The sequence below is a fragment of the Delphinus delphis genome, chromosome 7, assembly GCF_949987515.2.
Source record: "Delphinus delphis chromosome 7, mDelDel1.2, whole genome shotgun sequence".
Lineage (NCBI taxonomy): Eukaryota > Metazoa > Chordata > Mammalia > Artiodactyla > Delphinidae > Delphinus > Delphinus delphis.
The window spans coordinates 31,028,844-31,043,580 of record NC_082689.1 but is presented as its reverse complement, the minus strand read 5'-3'; the positions used below and the strand labels follow the sequence as shown (position 1 = coordinate 31,043,580).

The window sequence follows — 14,737 nt, the reverse complement described above, 5'->3', positions numbered from 1 at the left end:
ATCTCATTTACTGAATGTCGATTGAAGTTTCTGAGAATCAGAGCTGTTACGCGCTTGTTCTGAGGCTGCTAGATCTGATGGTAGCACCTGATGAAGATGCTAATGTGAGCCCGCTAATTTTTAAAATCCAGATTAAATGTTTTTAGCTGGCTGTCAAAATCCTTTGAAGGCAAAGGGTCCATTTTCAAACCTTTGTTTAAAGTGGCATAAAATTAGCTCAATAGCCAGTTGTGATTTAGTTACAAGCAGATGCATACATTGAAACAAAATTCTGCAGTGTTTCTCCCAAAGGTCATAATGTGCTTTCTCTACTTGTGAAATTGTTGTAATTTCACAGTCTTACTTAGATTTAATTGTGTCTATTAAGATTTGAGACAAATGATTCCAGCTTTATTTTGTAGGATACTGTTTTTTTTCTTTGTCTTTTCATTCTACTTGATAGTTGTTGCTAACATGGAATATGTATGAAACAGTAAAAAATATATATATATATATATATACGGCAATTAAGCCTTTCTTAGTAGTAAGTTAGTTCACTTGACATGTAATTAAAATGGAGCCACATATCTCTCCGTGTAATTGCTTATCCCAAAAAGATAACTTTTATAAATACAGTTTATTATGTTCTATGAGCATTTGGATCATTCTTTTTTATTCTCTATGTAGACTAAAGATTATAGCATCAGATAATAAAAGCTTAGGCTGTAAGAGTGACAGAATGCTACAGGCTGGCGACGGGGCAGACCACCTCTTGAATATGGAGGGACTCTGCAGTAAATGTGCTTGGTGGCGCTTACTATTAAAATATTTACTTGTCAGTATAGAAAGTAAAGGCATTGCTATATTGCTTCGAGTTATGGTAAAAATAGAACAGACAGCATAAACCATGTATTGCTAGGTGGAAGAACGGCACTGCATGTCTGAAGGTTGCGTGTTCTTGTGTGATGAAGAGCAAAGAAAAGAGAAAAACAAAAATTACCTATTTGATGTGTTTGATCTTGGTACTTTCTCTGTTCCTCTGTCAACCTTGTGATGAAGAGATTAAAGAGAAGCAACAAAGTAAAAACAGAATAGGGATAAACAAGTCAAGTGGGACTCAGTCCAGGAGCCAGGGAATGCTAGCTATGGGAGGAAAAGGAATTAACATTTACCCTTCCGTTGTGTACCAGGCTCTGTGCTAAGCATTTAGGCATGTGAGGAATATTATCAACGACGTTCATATTCTGCCTCCACCCCACTCACCCCCAACACACACCCATGAACACACACTCACTTACACCTTTACCTTGTTTGAGTATAAATATAGGTCTGAGTCCTTGAAGAGATATTGATGATGTGAAATTGTGAAGAGCACGTGGCTCTTTTGATCAAGTCTGTTATTCCGGGTTATGGGTTTTGTAAATTATCCAAAGCTCTTTTATTTCTTTCTGATCTTTGAGGTGGTGGTTGTTGACTTGTACATTATTTTGACCTTTACAAGGTAAATATGAAAAAAAAATGATTGAACTATTCTTTAAAATAAAGCTTTTGCATAATATATTTTCTAGGTAAATTCTAAATAATTTCAGATGTTCCTTCCTAATACCCCCTGGGGAAGGAGTAGTCAGGGGGTACTTGTAGTTACCAAACTAATGCCTGATCTTTGAATTGGAAACACCATCAGCATTGGCAATTGAGATATAGTTATTGAAAATAATTTGTACATACCACATTAATGTACCTGTTTTCTTGTGTTTTCCTCAGTTCTTTTTAGGAAGTAGGTATTTTCCTGAGAAATACACTCCACCTTGACCTCTCAAGTAGAGGTACAAAACACATGAGGTCATTGCCTTAATTTTACTGACAGTTAAAGAGAAAATCTTTTCATGTTAAATCAAGCATGGGAAGCTGGTAAAATGTAAAATTGACATGAATTTGTAAAATAAAAGCTGAATGCTTCAATTTTGAGTTCATGGCATGTCAATTCAAGCTGTGCTTCCACTCAGTTATTCACATTTGTTTTAAAGCTACTTCTGGGGACACATCCAAAAGCTTCACACCAGGTACATCAAAGTTGGAAGAAAGATTGGAAGAAAGCCAATTGGAAGAAAGCAAGCAAGGGGGTGTCTGGGACCAAACTGCTAACGCTGCCCATCTCTCCATCCACCATCCACCCTAGTTCAACTCTTCCACTCCTTCAGAAACCAAATCAGCAGATTGTCCCTTTCAAACATGAACCAGAAAAGGAAAAGAAAACAAATAATCTCCATTTCAAGAGCAGAAGCCATTTCTGCCCCCCACCCCCACCCCCACCCCTGGTGTTGAATAGAAAGTAAGGAATTTCTCCTCCCATCATAACAAAACGGAAGCAACAGTAATAATGATGATGATGTATTGAGTGTCTTATAGGTTTATATTGGTCATTTATACTCATTCATTTAAAAAATTAATTTTAGCGTTTTAAAAACACATGAAAAATCTAGCTATCTTTCATTGCTATATTAGGTTTCATATCCTTTTTTGCATCTTGTCACTTGTTTATTTCAACAAATATATGTTGGGTGCCTACCATCTCTAATTCACTGTTCTAGGGATACAGCAAACAACAAAATTGACAAAAATCATTGTCTTCTTGGAGCTTATAATCTAGTATACTTTCCTAGGGAGTTTTACAGGGAGGACAGGCAAATAAATAAGACAAATAAGAAAAAAACATAGCATTGAGTGGTGACAAATACTATAAAGAAAAATGAAGGGAGTATGACAAGTGGGGGCAGGGGGAGAGGCGGCATTTCAATTGAGATAGTGCGGCCAGTGAAAGCCTGGCGCTTGATAAAAATGTGAGGGATCGAGGAACAAGCCATGCAGGTATCTGGTGGAAGAGTGTGTCAGGCAGAGAGAACAGCAAATGTAAAGACAGAGAGGGACAAAGAAGATAGCATAGCTGGATAGAATCCTGAGAACAAAGGAGAGAATCATCAGGACATGGGGTCAGGACCTTCACTGGGAGCCCATTACCATACAGGGCATTGCAAGGACTTGGGCTTTATTCCAAGTGAGGTGGAAAGGTATTACAGGGTTCTGATCAGAGGAGAGATGCGATCCGCCTTAGGTTTCAGCAAGATCACACTGGCTGTTGTGTTGAAAGTGGATTGAAAGGGAGCCTGGGTGGAAACAAGGAGTCCAATCACAGAGCCCTTGCAGTAACCCATGGGAGAGGCTATAGGAGCTGGGTCCAAAGAGGTGACAGTGGAGGGGGTAAGAAGTGGTCAAGCCCTGGTTATATTTTGACATTTATTGACCAATTGGATGTGTGTGCGGTGTATGAGAGAAGGGGAGAAAGGGAAGGAAAGAGGGATTGAGGATTACTATAAGTCTTTTGGCCTGAGCAACTAGAAGGATGGATTGCCATTAATTAGGGATGTAAAAAGCTTATGGAAAGAGCTTTGGAAGATCAGTTTTTCAGTTGCTGACATGATAGGATAGGCAATTGACCATATGAGCCTGGATTTCAGGAAGAAGCTCTGGGTTGGAGATTGAAGTATGGAATTTATCAGCATATACTTATATCTTTGCCATGAGACAAATTCAATCACAACACAAATTTAGAGGTATTCACTTTAACGTTTTTAGAGATAAGTGAAAGGAAACTTAATGGAGGGGCCAGGGATTTGAGGACAAAACTGAGAGAACGTGGTGTTCTGGAAGGTAAGTGAAGAAAACCATTTAAGGAGGAAGCAGTGATCAACTGTGCCCTAAAATCAAGCCAGAGACGCGACTTTGAATTTAGCACCGTGGAGACTGTTTTTGGTCTTGATAAGAGCGGTTTCAGTGGAAGAGAGGGGTGAGAGCCTGGCTAGAGGGGCCTCAGGAAAGAATAGGAGGACGGAGATTGGAAACTGTTCTATGGAGAGCTTTCAAATTTGGCTTTAGATGGAAGGTGGGAAATGGGGTGGTTTCAGTAGGGGTGAGTCTTGAGAAGGTTGATTTGTTTTTGGTTTTGGTTTTTTGACGAGCAGGTGAATAGCATATTTGTAAACTGACCTACCTGTGTGTATCTGGGGATTAGATGCCTAAATGCTGATAGAGATCTGTGGGGATGGGAGTTTTGATTGGAAGTAAAGTCTGTTTGAACAGATCATTTTGGATCATGTGGTCTTATGAAAATATCACTGCTGTACTGAGTGACATGAAAATACTGGCAACACATAAGGAGAACAGAAGGGGCACCAGAAGATGGATAGGACAGCAGAAGAGGAAGGCGTCCAAATCAAATATTGCCTGTTTGCCTTTTGCATAAAGTTGAGGTTACTGCAGTCCCTAAGGTGTCAGTGGAAAATCTCCCACATGCCACAGAAGTTTAGTTTAAATGGAACCTTAACAGAAAATTTTTTATAAAGATATAACTCTTTTTTTTTTTTTTTTAAATGTTCAGCTCATCGCTGTGGGAAAGGTAATTTTGAATGGGTTTAAAGGTGGAGTAAGGCCATTTTCATACACTGGACACTTTGGAAATCAGTCTGCCTTCTGTTGAGGGATTAGAACAGTGGTTTATGTTAATTACATATCTCTGTAACACTCTCCACCAGGAACTGTGTCACCAGGAATGTAGGTGTTCTTGATGAATCAAGTAATCCAGCTAACAGAGACCTACAGCATAGGGTTTAAATTAATTATCAGTGTTGACGCAAGTGTAAGTCTGGATATACTGTAGATGTTGAGATGAAGACTGGATGAGGAGTCTCTTATCAGCCAGCACTTGTGGTACCAGTGCCTTTGTCTGGGTGCCACAGATTCAGGAGCTGATTCTCTTCTTTCCAGGAGTAGAGACTTTATTCCATCCATTCATCCAGACATCCAGAGTAGGCTCTGTGGAGATAATTCCTGTCAATCATGAGATTGAGAGACAGACTAGGCAATTAATTAATCAAAGAGATGATGAGATTTGGGGAGCCTCCAGGTCTCACTGTCATCTTTGAGAAAGTCATGTATTTGCCTGTATCTCCAAAGAGCAGAATACACATTTCTTTAGGGCATAACATCCTCCTGGACAAGCTGTAAACATTCCATAATGTAGCCTCTCTTTTCACAGTGCTTTTTTGGGAAAATACAGTATGGTCTGAATCCCTGGATTGGACTAGATTCTAGTACAGATTACTGTTTAGTCTGTCACTTTGGGAAACAAACTCTCTGACTACCCTGTGTTCCCATTAGATAAATAGGTATAACATTGTTACTGCATATGCTCTGACCTTGTGTGAATATAATAGTAGTATGGAAAACAGTGAAGTATTTTAAGGAGAGAAGGTTACGTAAGAGCCATAGATAATGATTTATTTGTGAGCTATCAAGTTTAAGCTTTTGTACTATACTTCTGAGTGATATCCTTTTTTTCTTTTTGCCATTATTTCAGGCACGTAGGATCTACTAAGATTTAAGGATGTAGCAAGAGGGAAATCTTACACAAAACTGTGTGTAGTACCAGTATAATAAGCCACTTTGCCTTGTTGATTAGTATATTAAAATAAATGTTACAAGTATGTGTTAGAATTCACCAATATGTAAAATTGAAATTATGTCACAGGAATAGTGATGAAAATAACACTTCTATCACATTTTAAAAGTTGATTTTGTTTTCCTTTTCAGGATTTAAAGTGTTAAACTCTTCATTTTGGCCAGATGATTAGAAAGATATAGTTCTCCTGATTATTTTTATACTAGAATAATCTTTCATTATTAATCCATTTAAGTCATCTCAAATCGGTTCATCAGTGCTACCAATTAAAAATAGAAAATGTATGTGCTCAATTTCAAGAATTAAAAATAATACCTTGGGAGTAGCATTTCTTTCCGTGGTGAGAGGATTGTTGGATTTTCCAATTAAAGAAGTCTCCATACTGGAAATGAGTAGTCAATTATGAAGGTTATTTTTGAATAGCCAATTTGCATATCCCTAATTGTATTCATTTCTTTTGAAAGACTGAACTTGGAATTTATGATGTTTTGATTGGTTAACCCTGCACTGGTGTTATTAATACTACTGCCAACAAGGTTCCCCTATGAATGGGGCTTTGAATGCCTTTCCTAAATAAATGTTTGAATGATAAGTAGGTTTGTTTTATTTAATGAATGGAAATTTCTGAAAATCTACTAGCAGTTTTCTAAATTTGCACTCACTGCACTTTATTGGATTGACAGTAACATCCCTGAGCTGCCTACTGCACTCATACTTGGACATTTCCACATCAGCTGATGAGAGCCATTGGAAGTTCCTATCGTGATGCTGTCTGCTGGCCAGAAACGCCAATGGCTGCGTCTGCCACTTATACAGCAGTGTTTGCCCAATTACTTGATTATTTTATTATATGTTGCCCCTATTTTAAGAAAAATGACTTGGAGATGGACAGTTAAACGTTTTCATATTAATGACGAGAAGCATAGTTCTCATATGAAATAAAATTGAGATGAAGATGGCAATAATTAAAAGTTCTGAGGTTTAGTGTCTTTGGACTTAAACCAATCAACATGGAGTTAGTTATGAAGGAACATAACGAAATTGCAGGCATGAATACAAATGGGATATCTATGTGTACAAGATAAACACAGATTGTGTGTAAATATACACATGTATGTACGGTTCTACTTATTATGATTGTGTCTGAAAGGCAGTTACAGTTAGGAATTTTATCGTCTTTACCTCTCTAAAACTGGAATGTCCTCTTCTACCATGTAAGTCTGTTGTTCAGATCCTGCATATTCAACTTTCATGTCTGGCAGCACTCTTGAATGAAAGAGATACTGAAGTCCTTTTAGGCATATGAGAAAAGGTGGTGAGGGGAGGTGACGGCCATTGCATTCCTTCCGGAGGGTTAGCCAGAATTGGATCTCTATTTCAGGAATATACAAACAAACCATTAATTATTTCTTGGCCATGGCACTTTTAGGCATAATATTGAATTAAGAGTTGTGCTACAATAATATTAAAGTTTTCAGTTTTAAGAGGTCATTTTTTTTCAAAACCAAATAAAGATCACAATCAGCTAGATACAGGGTCGATGTGATATGCACGTTCTACAAAGTAATTAGTGCTGTTGGATTTGTTTGTAGCTGATTGCTGTGTTTGACGAACAAGAACCACTCCACAAGATCGAGAGCCCCAGTGGAAACCCCGCAGGCCGGCAGAGCCCAGATGCTTTTGAGACGGAAGTGGCTGCCCAACTGGCTGCGTTTAAACCAGTTGGTGGGGAAATTGAAGTAACCCCTTCTGCTCTGAAATTAGGTAGGTGTATTATTTTAGTGGTATGCTTTTCACCTGGTTGAAATACCTCATCTTGCTGGCTATGAGTTTCTTCTACTTTATGACTTACCCTGTTAGTGTTTGCCTTTAAAAACATAAACCTGGTTTGTCTTTCTCTACATTATTTTTTTTATGTAGATCTTTGCAGCTGCTGATGCTCAGGCAATAGATGCAGTGTTTTTCTTGAATTGCAAGTGAATCTGAATTGCATATCCTTGAAGTTACTGGGGAGGAGTTGGACTGTAAATGATGAGCTTCATCCGTAGCATATGAGGACTGCTTAAATTTTTTAAAAAGTCCCTGAAAAAAGTCACTTGGAAAAAGCTAAGGGTTATCAAGGAATCCAGGCTAGAAATAAAAGGTCACTTTCCGTTTTAGCCACCTTTTTCTTCTCCACAAGTTGTATAACTCAGAGTTTGGGGAAAACATTTTGAAGTTAGTTTCTAATTCTGTCCTACTGATTTATTCCAACCTGGTGATTTTGCTCAGAATTGCCTTTTGTTATATTTGTTTTGAAGGTATTGGTAGAAAGAGAAAATAAACATTCTTCTAAAGTTTTAGTGAATTTATGTCTCCAAGATAAATAATGTCAGTTATTGGTGATAACTCTTAAAGATAATTTTAGGTCAGTTTAACAGCATAAAGTTTTGAAAATCCACTAATATTTTGGTACTTAAAACCATTTTTTATTCCCGTTGAATGTATGCATACATTTTGAGACAGCTCTAAGCACCGGTTATAGGTTAATTCTCAGGCTAGAACAGAGGTTTTTTTTCCATTTTGCAAAGGGAAACATATGCTTAAAATTGTAAAAATTTTACATAGTATAATTTTTGCCATTTGAAACAAAATACATTATACAGTTTATTTTACATGCCACAATACTGAATATTTTTATTTTGTACTAGTTTTCTGGAAAGCATCTACAGTGCCCCTTTTAAAATAAACCAAGTGGAAATTAAATGGCCCATCGTCTTCATAATTTTTCTCTATCGTTTGGAAACCAAGCCAGCAGAGCAGTTCTGCTGGAACTCGGTCATTGGAGGGCTTTGTGGCAGCTTCTCCTCATCTGGAGTGAAGTTTGTGGCTTCAGCAACCTCACAGCCCTATCATTCATTTGCATAATGGATGCCTTTTATCCATTATGCAAATAGTATGGGAGGAAAATTAGGCAATAAGGGAAGACGAAAGGAGAAAATTGCTTGTTTTAATATTCTATTTATAAGCAAGCACTGTGGTCTTCAAAAGGCTGAACCTCAGAGTACCCCTGTGCCTGGGAATTTGTTTTTTCACCTTTCTCTTATGAGCTTTCTCAGGGAAAAATGTTTGTTTTTCTTTGGCTTTTTCAGCTTTTGTTGAACCATCTGAGCAATATAACGTTCAGCATAGGAAGAAAAGTAAGCTGAGGTTCCCCATCTTTGAAGGTGGACTTTTCTGCTTCTTCAATACTGATTTCGGGTCAGACACAGATAGGAAATAATATTTATTCAGTGGTGACTATATGCGAGGCACAGAACTCAAGGCAGTGCACCGCGTATTCTAAATCCTGTACTCCTAACAATTCATTTATGCCTCGTGATACTTAGTTGGGTTCTATTATCTCCCTAATTTAAGAGATGAGGAAACAGGCCTAGAGTAGTTAAATAGCTCCTCCAAAGTCACATAGCTGTTAGGTGGCAAATTTATGATTTGAACCCTTGCTAGCTCCAGTGTCAGGAACAATTTTTCTGTGCTGTCTTTCATATGCTCTTTGTAAAATAAGACAGTGATATCATTTTCCTGAGAGTCATTTTGTGAATATGTATCACATATTCATATTCTGAATATTAATATTCTGAAAATGCTTAACTCCTTGGCTTCAAATCCCATTTCACCTAGTGTCACAGATGAAATGGTGAGATTGGCCAGCCTTCACTATTTGGTGGTCAGTGTTGCCTTCCAGCCATTCAGTCTAAAACCGTGGCATTATATCCTTTTCCTTCCTTTTCTTCCCATCATCCACAGTTTCTTCAGCCTTCATGTTCCATGACCATTGAAGCAGGCCGGAGCTTTCCCATCAATCAGACTACTACAGAGGCCTCAAACTGACCTTCTTTGCAGGGCCGGCTTTCCCGAATCTCTGCTTCTGCCAGATCTACCTTTCTAAATCACAAAGCTGATTATATAACTCCCCTGCTCAACAACTTCCAGTGGCTTCCCACCGCTAGGAGAACCATGTCCAAACTCATTAGCAAGCTGATGCAGACAGTTCCTCAGAATTAGATGGAAGTATTTGGGCAGGGATGAAGGATGAAGAAATCATCCCTTATCTACTCTCATGGTTCTATCAGACTCAGTACTTTACATTTCTGGAACTTTAAAAGCAAAGAAAAAAGTATTTATTGAGTTTCTCAGATAGAGGAATTAAAGACAGAAGCAAAGCCACCAGCTTTGGTATCTGCCCATTCTGTTTTCCTTTCATTGCCCTCAAGGCAGGGTGTGGTCATGGCTTGGGCTCGCAGGGATGGAGGGATATGCTTGGCAGCAGACGCAGTATCCATGAATGGCTCTTCTGGGAGGTGACCTGGTTGTGCTGCCAGGCCCACCCTGAGACCTTCTTTAGACGAAGAATGGGAGGGGGTAGTCAGAGGAGGAGTAGCATGTGTGTGTCAGCGATTCTTCACCACAGGGGGCATATAAAATGCCAAGCCCCAAAGCCCCAGCCCATCCTCTCTGCTCCCCACTCAGCTCTCAGAGGCCACTGGAACTGGTTCTACTTCTCATGGGACTCATTAGCCCAGGCTGGTACAACACACGCGGGGCTGATTCTCCCTGGTTCTCTCGCTCTTGAGATCCATCCAAGACGATGGGGAATTTAACCATTATCGGTTTGCATGCTTATCTTACTTAAGATAATCTGTTACCATTTAACAGATATGGGGAATCTAGATGTTCTTACCATTAGGTCATGTTAATCACCAAAAATGTAGGTTTTACTGATACTGAAATAAAAATGCACTCAACATTCAGTATAATTTTTGTATCTTTCTCCAGCACAAGTTAGTCATCATCAGTATCCTGTTAAAAACTGACAGCCTTCCCGCCCCCCTCCATACATGCAGATAGCGGTTGGGCCCACCTCTTTTCTTTATCTTCCAAGTTGAAACACTTATACACAGAATATGCAGGAAGCTCGTATTCAGGGGCTCTTCATGATCTATCCCCTTCTTGTCTGCCCACTTTTATTACTAGCCACTCTTCTACAATCACCTTAACCTGCAGCTACCACAAGCCACTTGGCATTCCCTAAATTTGCTACTTTCTTTCAAACCTTTGTGTCTTTGTAGTTAGTGTTCCCTTCACCTGGCTCACCCCTTTGCCTCTTTTCTACTTGGTGAAATTGTATGCACCTTTTAAACTCCAGCTCAAATATGCCCTTATTTGTGAAACCTTGTCCAAATCTTTAAGATAGTACAGTAAGTGTACCATAAATGCATTTCTTCATTCTTCAACAATGAAGGGATACAAAGATGAAGAAATTTTCTACTGACCAAAAGGGATTCATAGTTTTGCACCCTGTAAGCTAATGGGGTATATATATTTTTACATTTGCAAGACGAATTTTAAATCAACTGGGCAAACACATAATTCCAACTTCATCTAAATTATTTCCTACCATTTATTTTGTAATGGATTTTCTAATGTAATGCTAAACGACTAAGCCCTGACTCAGCCCTAACTAGCAAATCATTCTAACACTTCAAGATTATAATGTTTCTTTAGTTGGCCAGTACATATTACTGTGTAGACTAGAGATTGCTAACCTAAGAGTCTATTTAAGAGAAGAGACAGGGTAGAACAAACACCAGGTAGAATAGCAAAGAATCATATTCACAGAGCCCATTTAGACTTTAAAATCACCTAGCTCAGGAGTTTTCCAGGTCTCCTTTGAGGAGCCCTATGGTACTTCCTAACACGTTTTGGGATTTCAACAAATATTTGATTCTAGTTAATTAATAACATTTATTGAACACTTAAATTGTAGATGCTATTTTAATACATTCACACTCACTCTTTGTACACATAAGATTGGTTATACTAGCAGGGAAGAAAGGGATGCAGAAGGCTGTTGAGTAGGCAATAGAGAATCCTAATACTAATCCTAAATCCTACAGCAAAGAAACCTACCTTCACTCAAAAGAATTGTTACACCTCTTAGAATAACTTTTGTGAAAAGCTGATCTGTTAATAGACAATTCCATAGAATTTCATAAGAGCAATTTTCTAGACAATTAACATTATTTTACAAGTGACCAAGTAAAAGCTTAGACTCAGTGTGTGCTGTGATGTCAAATAACTAGTTGGTTAAAGGAGTAGAATTGGAACCTGCATTTCTTGGCTTTCAGCTACATGACATCTTTTGGATTAATTGTAGGTTTCAATTATCTGTACCTTTTAATACTATATGGGGTAAAATAACACCTTATATCCTTTTGGAATGAGATAGAGTGTAAATTAATAAATATATACTATGAATAGTTGTAAATAAAAAGCTAATAAGGAAGTACCAGAAAATTAATATGGAGAAAATTTCTTTTAAATCCTTCTGTGTCAGAAATGAATTTGCTTCTATTTCTTCACCCCATGTGTATGCACACACATGCACTTACACGCATGTGTGTATGTTTGGGGAAAAATTGCACTGAAACAAACATGCTAATATTTGGGATACCTGGTAATTTTTCTCCCATATTGTGGATACTGTTGTCCTTTTTGACATTTCAAGTATCTTCATGTAGAGCCTTCGGTAAATAAGACAAATTAGTGAGGACGCTTAGTTTGATGTTTGGAAGAATGAGAGTCCTTTAGCCTTTCTCCAGCTAATCCTTATGCTGCCTTTATGATCAGTGGTAACTGACCTTCTGCTGTTCCCCAAAATACTTCATGAGGCTGTAGTCCAAGGTTGACCCAATCCTTGTCCCTTGAGAACCAATGATATGGAGCCAGTCCCAGACCCTACAGTATTTGATCTAGCTGTGTATCCAGACAAGTCATTTAACCTATAGCTATCACATTTTTCCAACCAAAGAATAAATCAGGACACATTTAGCATTCTATAGAGCGAATATTCTTAACTGAGATCATACAGGTTACTTCCTTATGAGCCACTGCCATATCTCCCTGGGCCATAGTTTTCTCATCGATACTATAGGCCTTTCTTGCTCTAATGTGCTATGATTGTCCCAGGAGAATTTCATTAATTCCAAGCTGAATTTGAATCTGACTCCATGCCCCTGTCCATTTCCATCCTATGGCCCCAGTTAATTCGTAGTTTTATTTTGAAACTTTTGGTAATTTTTCCTCAGTATTCTTGACTGAAATTTGCTATTTTGGGTTAAGGTTCCACGGGAAAATATGTCTTTAGTTATAATTATTTAAGCAATGCAATTTAAACAGTGTATCAGGATAAAAAGTACTTTCAGCTTCGTTGTTGCCACTCTTGTGATCTATATTACCCAGATATAAAGCAATCTGATTAAAGTTTGGAGTTGAAATGGTATTAGCTTTATTCTCCTCTTGTGTGTTAAACTTTGAAGATGAGATACTTTCTGTTTGAAAGTGATTCTTGTTTTTGAGACTTGAAAGCCAAAAGGTGCCTCAGATGCTTTATTGTTTCCATGTGTGTTTGTGCTTCTTCAAAACTGAAAGGAAAATTATGATTGTATGTTTGTTATAATATAATTATTTTCAAAACATTGAGTTCTCCTCTCTTTATTTTCAGTAGTTCCCAGATCATATGGTATAGCCATAGATTAGTGTTGGAAATTGTGACCATTTTCTATCTGATTTTGACTAATTTACTGAATAAGGGAAACATGTGGGATCGTTTGTCTGAATTTTTAAAGAAACCAAATCCCTTTATGGCGCTGATCTTTGGGAAGAAAATAAAGCAGGGGGAAGTTTATTCCTTTAATTAGCTTCAGTGTGTAAGTAGCTGCTGTGCCCATAATGTGAGTTTAAGTATTGGCATCTGATCCTAGACAAACACGGTCACACCACACACATAGCAGAACGAAAGCTCAGGGCTGGGCCAGGCTTCTGGCAGAGCCTTTGAATTCTGACTACAAAGCACCCAAGCCTGTGAGGGTTCCTTGTTACTGGAAGCTCTCTGCTGTGGGCAGTGAAACCCCAAGTTGAAATGACCAGGGAACTGAGGTCATTTGCTTGGATGAATCCATAAGTCATCATTCGGTCAGAGTTTCATCCTATTTGTTTCCTATTGAGTCTGATTATTCAAAAGTTAACAGCTATAGAATCGTTTTCCTTTCTCTTCTTTTGTCTTCCTTGGGAGCCTGGTATTTTCTCCCATGTAGGCTTAGATGAATGATGTTGTAATTAGCTATGGTAACCTTGCCAGGCTATCGTCGATCAGTCATAGCCACGTAGTCTATAAAGTGTGTGCATGCTTTTCTGGTATGACGGTAACTAAATCAGGACTAAAGGGGTCACAGTGTTCTAACCCATTTCTGGCACCATTATTCGTTTGCTATTGTTTTGGGTTTTATTTTAGTTTGTTTTCAGAGTAGATGAAAAGTTGCTGGGGAGGGAGGTGGTACAGGGAAAGTCAGGTTATACATCGAATATTTTTTTAAAAAATTAATACTCTGGAAAAGGGCCTGAGGTACTTGATTAAATGAAAGAATAAAATGAATATCTAAAGACAAGCAACTCCTAACAAATATTAAAAGGTAATTACTACACAGGAATAATTTGTGTTTGTGTTAGTGAAGTACAAATGTGAATGATAGTTCAAATATGACGCTTTCAATATACCCGGGATTGCGTCCCGAGTAATTGCAGATGAATGGTCAGCATAAACACACTTCATAGACAAGCAATCAGTTCAGATAACATTTTGTAAAAATAGCATGATGAGTTTTTCTTGAAGATATTCTATATTCTTATAAGGGTCTTTTCAGTGATATTTATTAAGTTATCAAATGTTAAGCAAGGAAAAATAAAAAATTAACATCATCCTAACAGAACTATTTTCATTTTTCTATTTCCTATCCAGTTTATCTTTGCATTTTAATCTTAATTCAATTCTTTTTTACACCTGCTCAGTTTTCCTTTTGTCTCTTTTTTAAAAATTTTGTGTACTATATTAATGGCTAAATTCAGTACCTAAATTGGTACTAAGTTGGCTGTACTCTAATAAAAACTATTAAAGGAAATTTGCATTTAGCCATTTACCCCAAAAATGTAAGACAGTGTATGAAAACCAAGCTTTCCTTCTTGTTCTTTTCCAGCTGTATTTTCTAAGTTGATTATACGACCTCAAAAAACAAACCAAAAAAAACCCCATTGAGTTCACCAGCCCCCTTTGGCCTCTTGCTGATGCTGGACCCACACTGAGACAGTCTGCAAATCCTCTCATAAACAAACGGAATGAAAGGTCACCTTCCTACTGCTCACTTGATA

General features: G+C 37.9%; 1 protein-coding gene across 2 annotated transcripts in view; it reads left to right on the top strand.

Annotated features, from left to right (window-relative positions):
- Nucleotides 1-14,737, top strand: part of PARD3B (par-3 family cell polarity regulator beta) — a 1,056,812-nt gene that overhangs the window by 377,774 nt on the left and 664,301 nt on the right. For both annotated transcript variants that reach the window (XR_009520117.1, XM_060016243.1), the window contains exon 3: nt 7,087-7,258. Coding sequence is in view for 1 of the 2 variants with exons in the window: in XM_060016243.1 (XP_059872226.1) it covers nt 7,087-7,258 (172 nt within the window). In the remaining variant the exon portion in view is untranslated. The remainder of the gene's footprint in view (nt 1-7,086; nt 7,259-14,737) is intronic.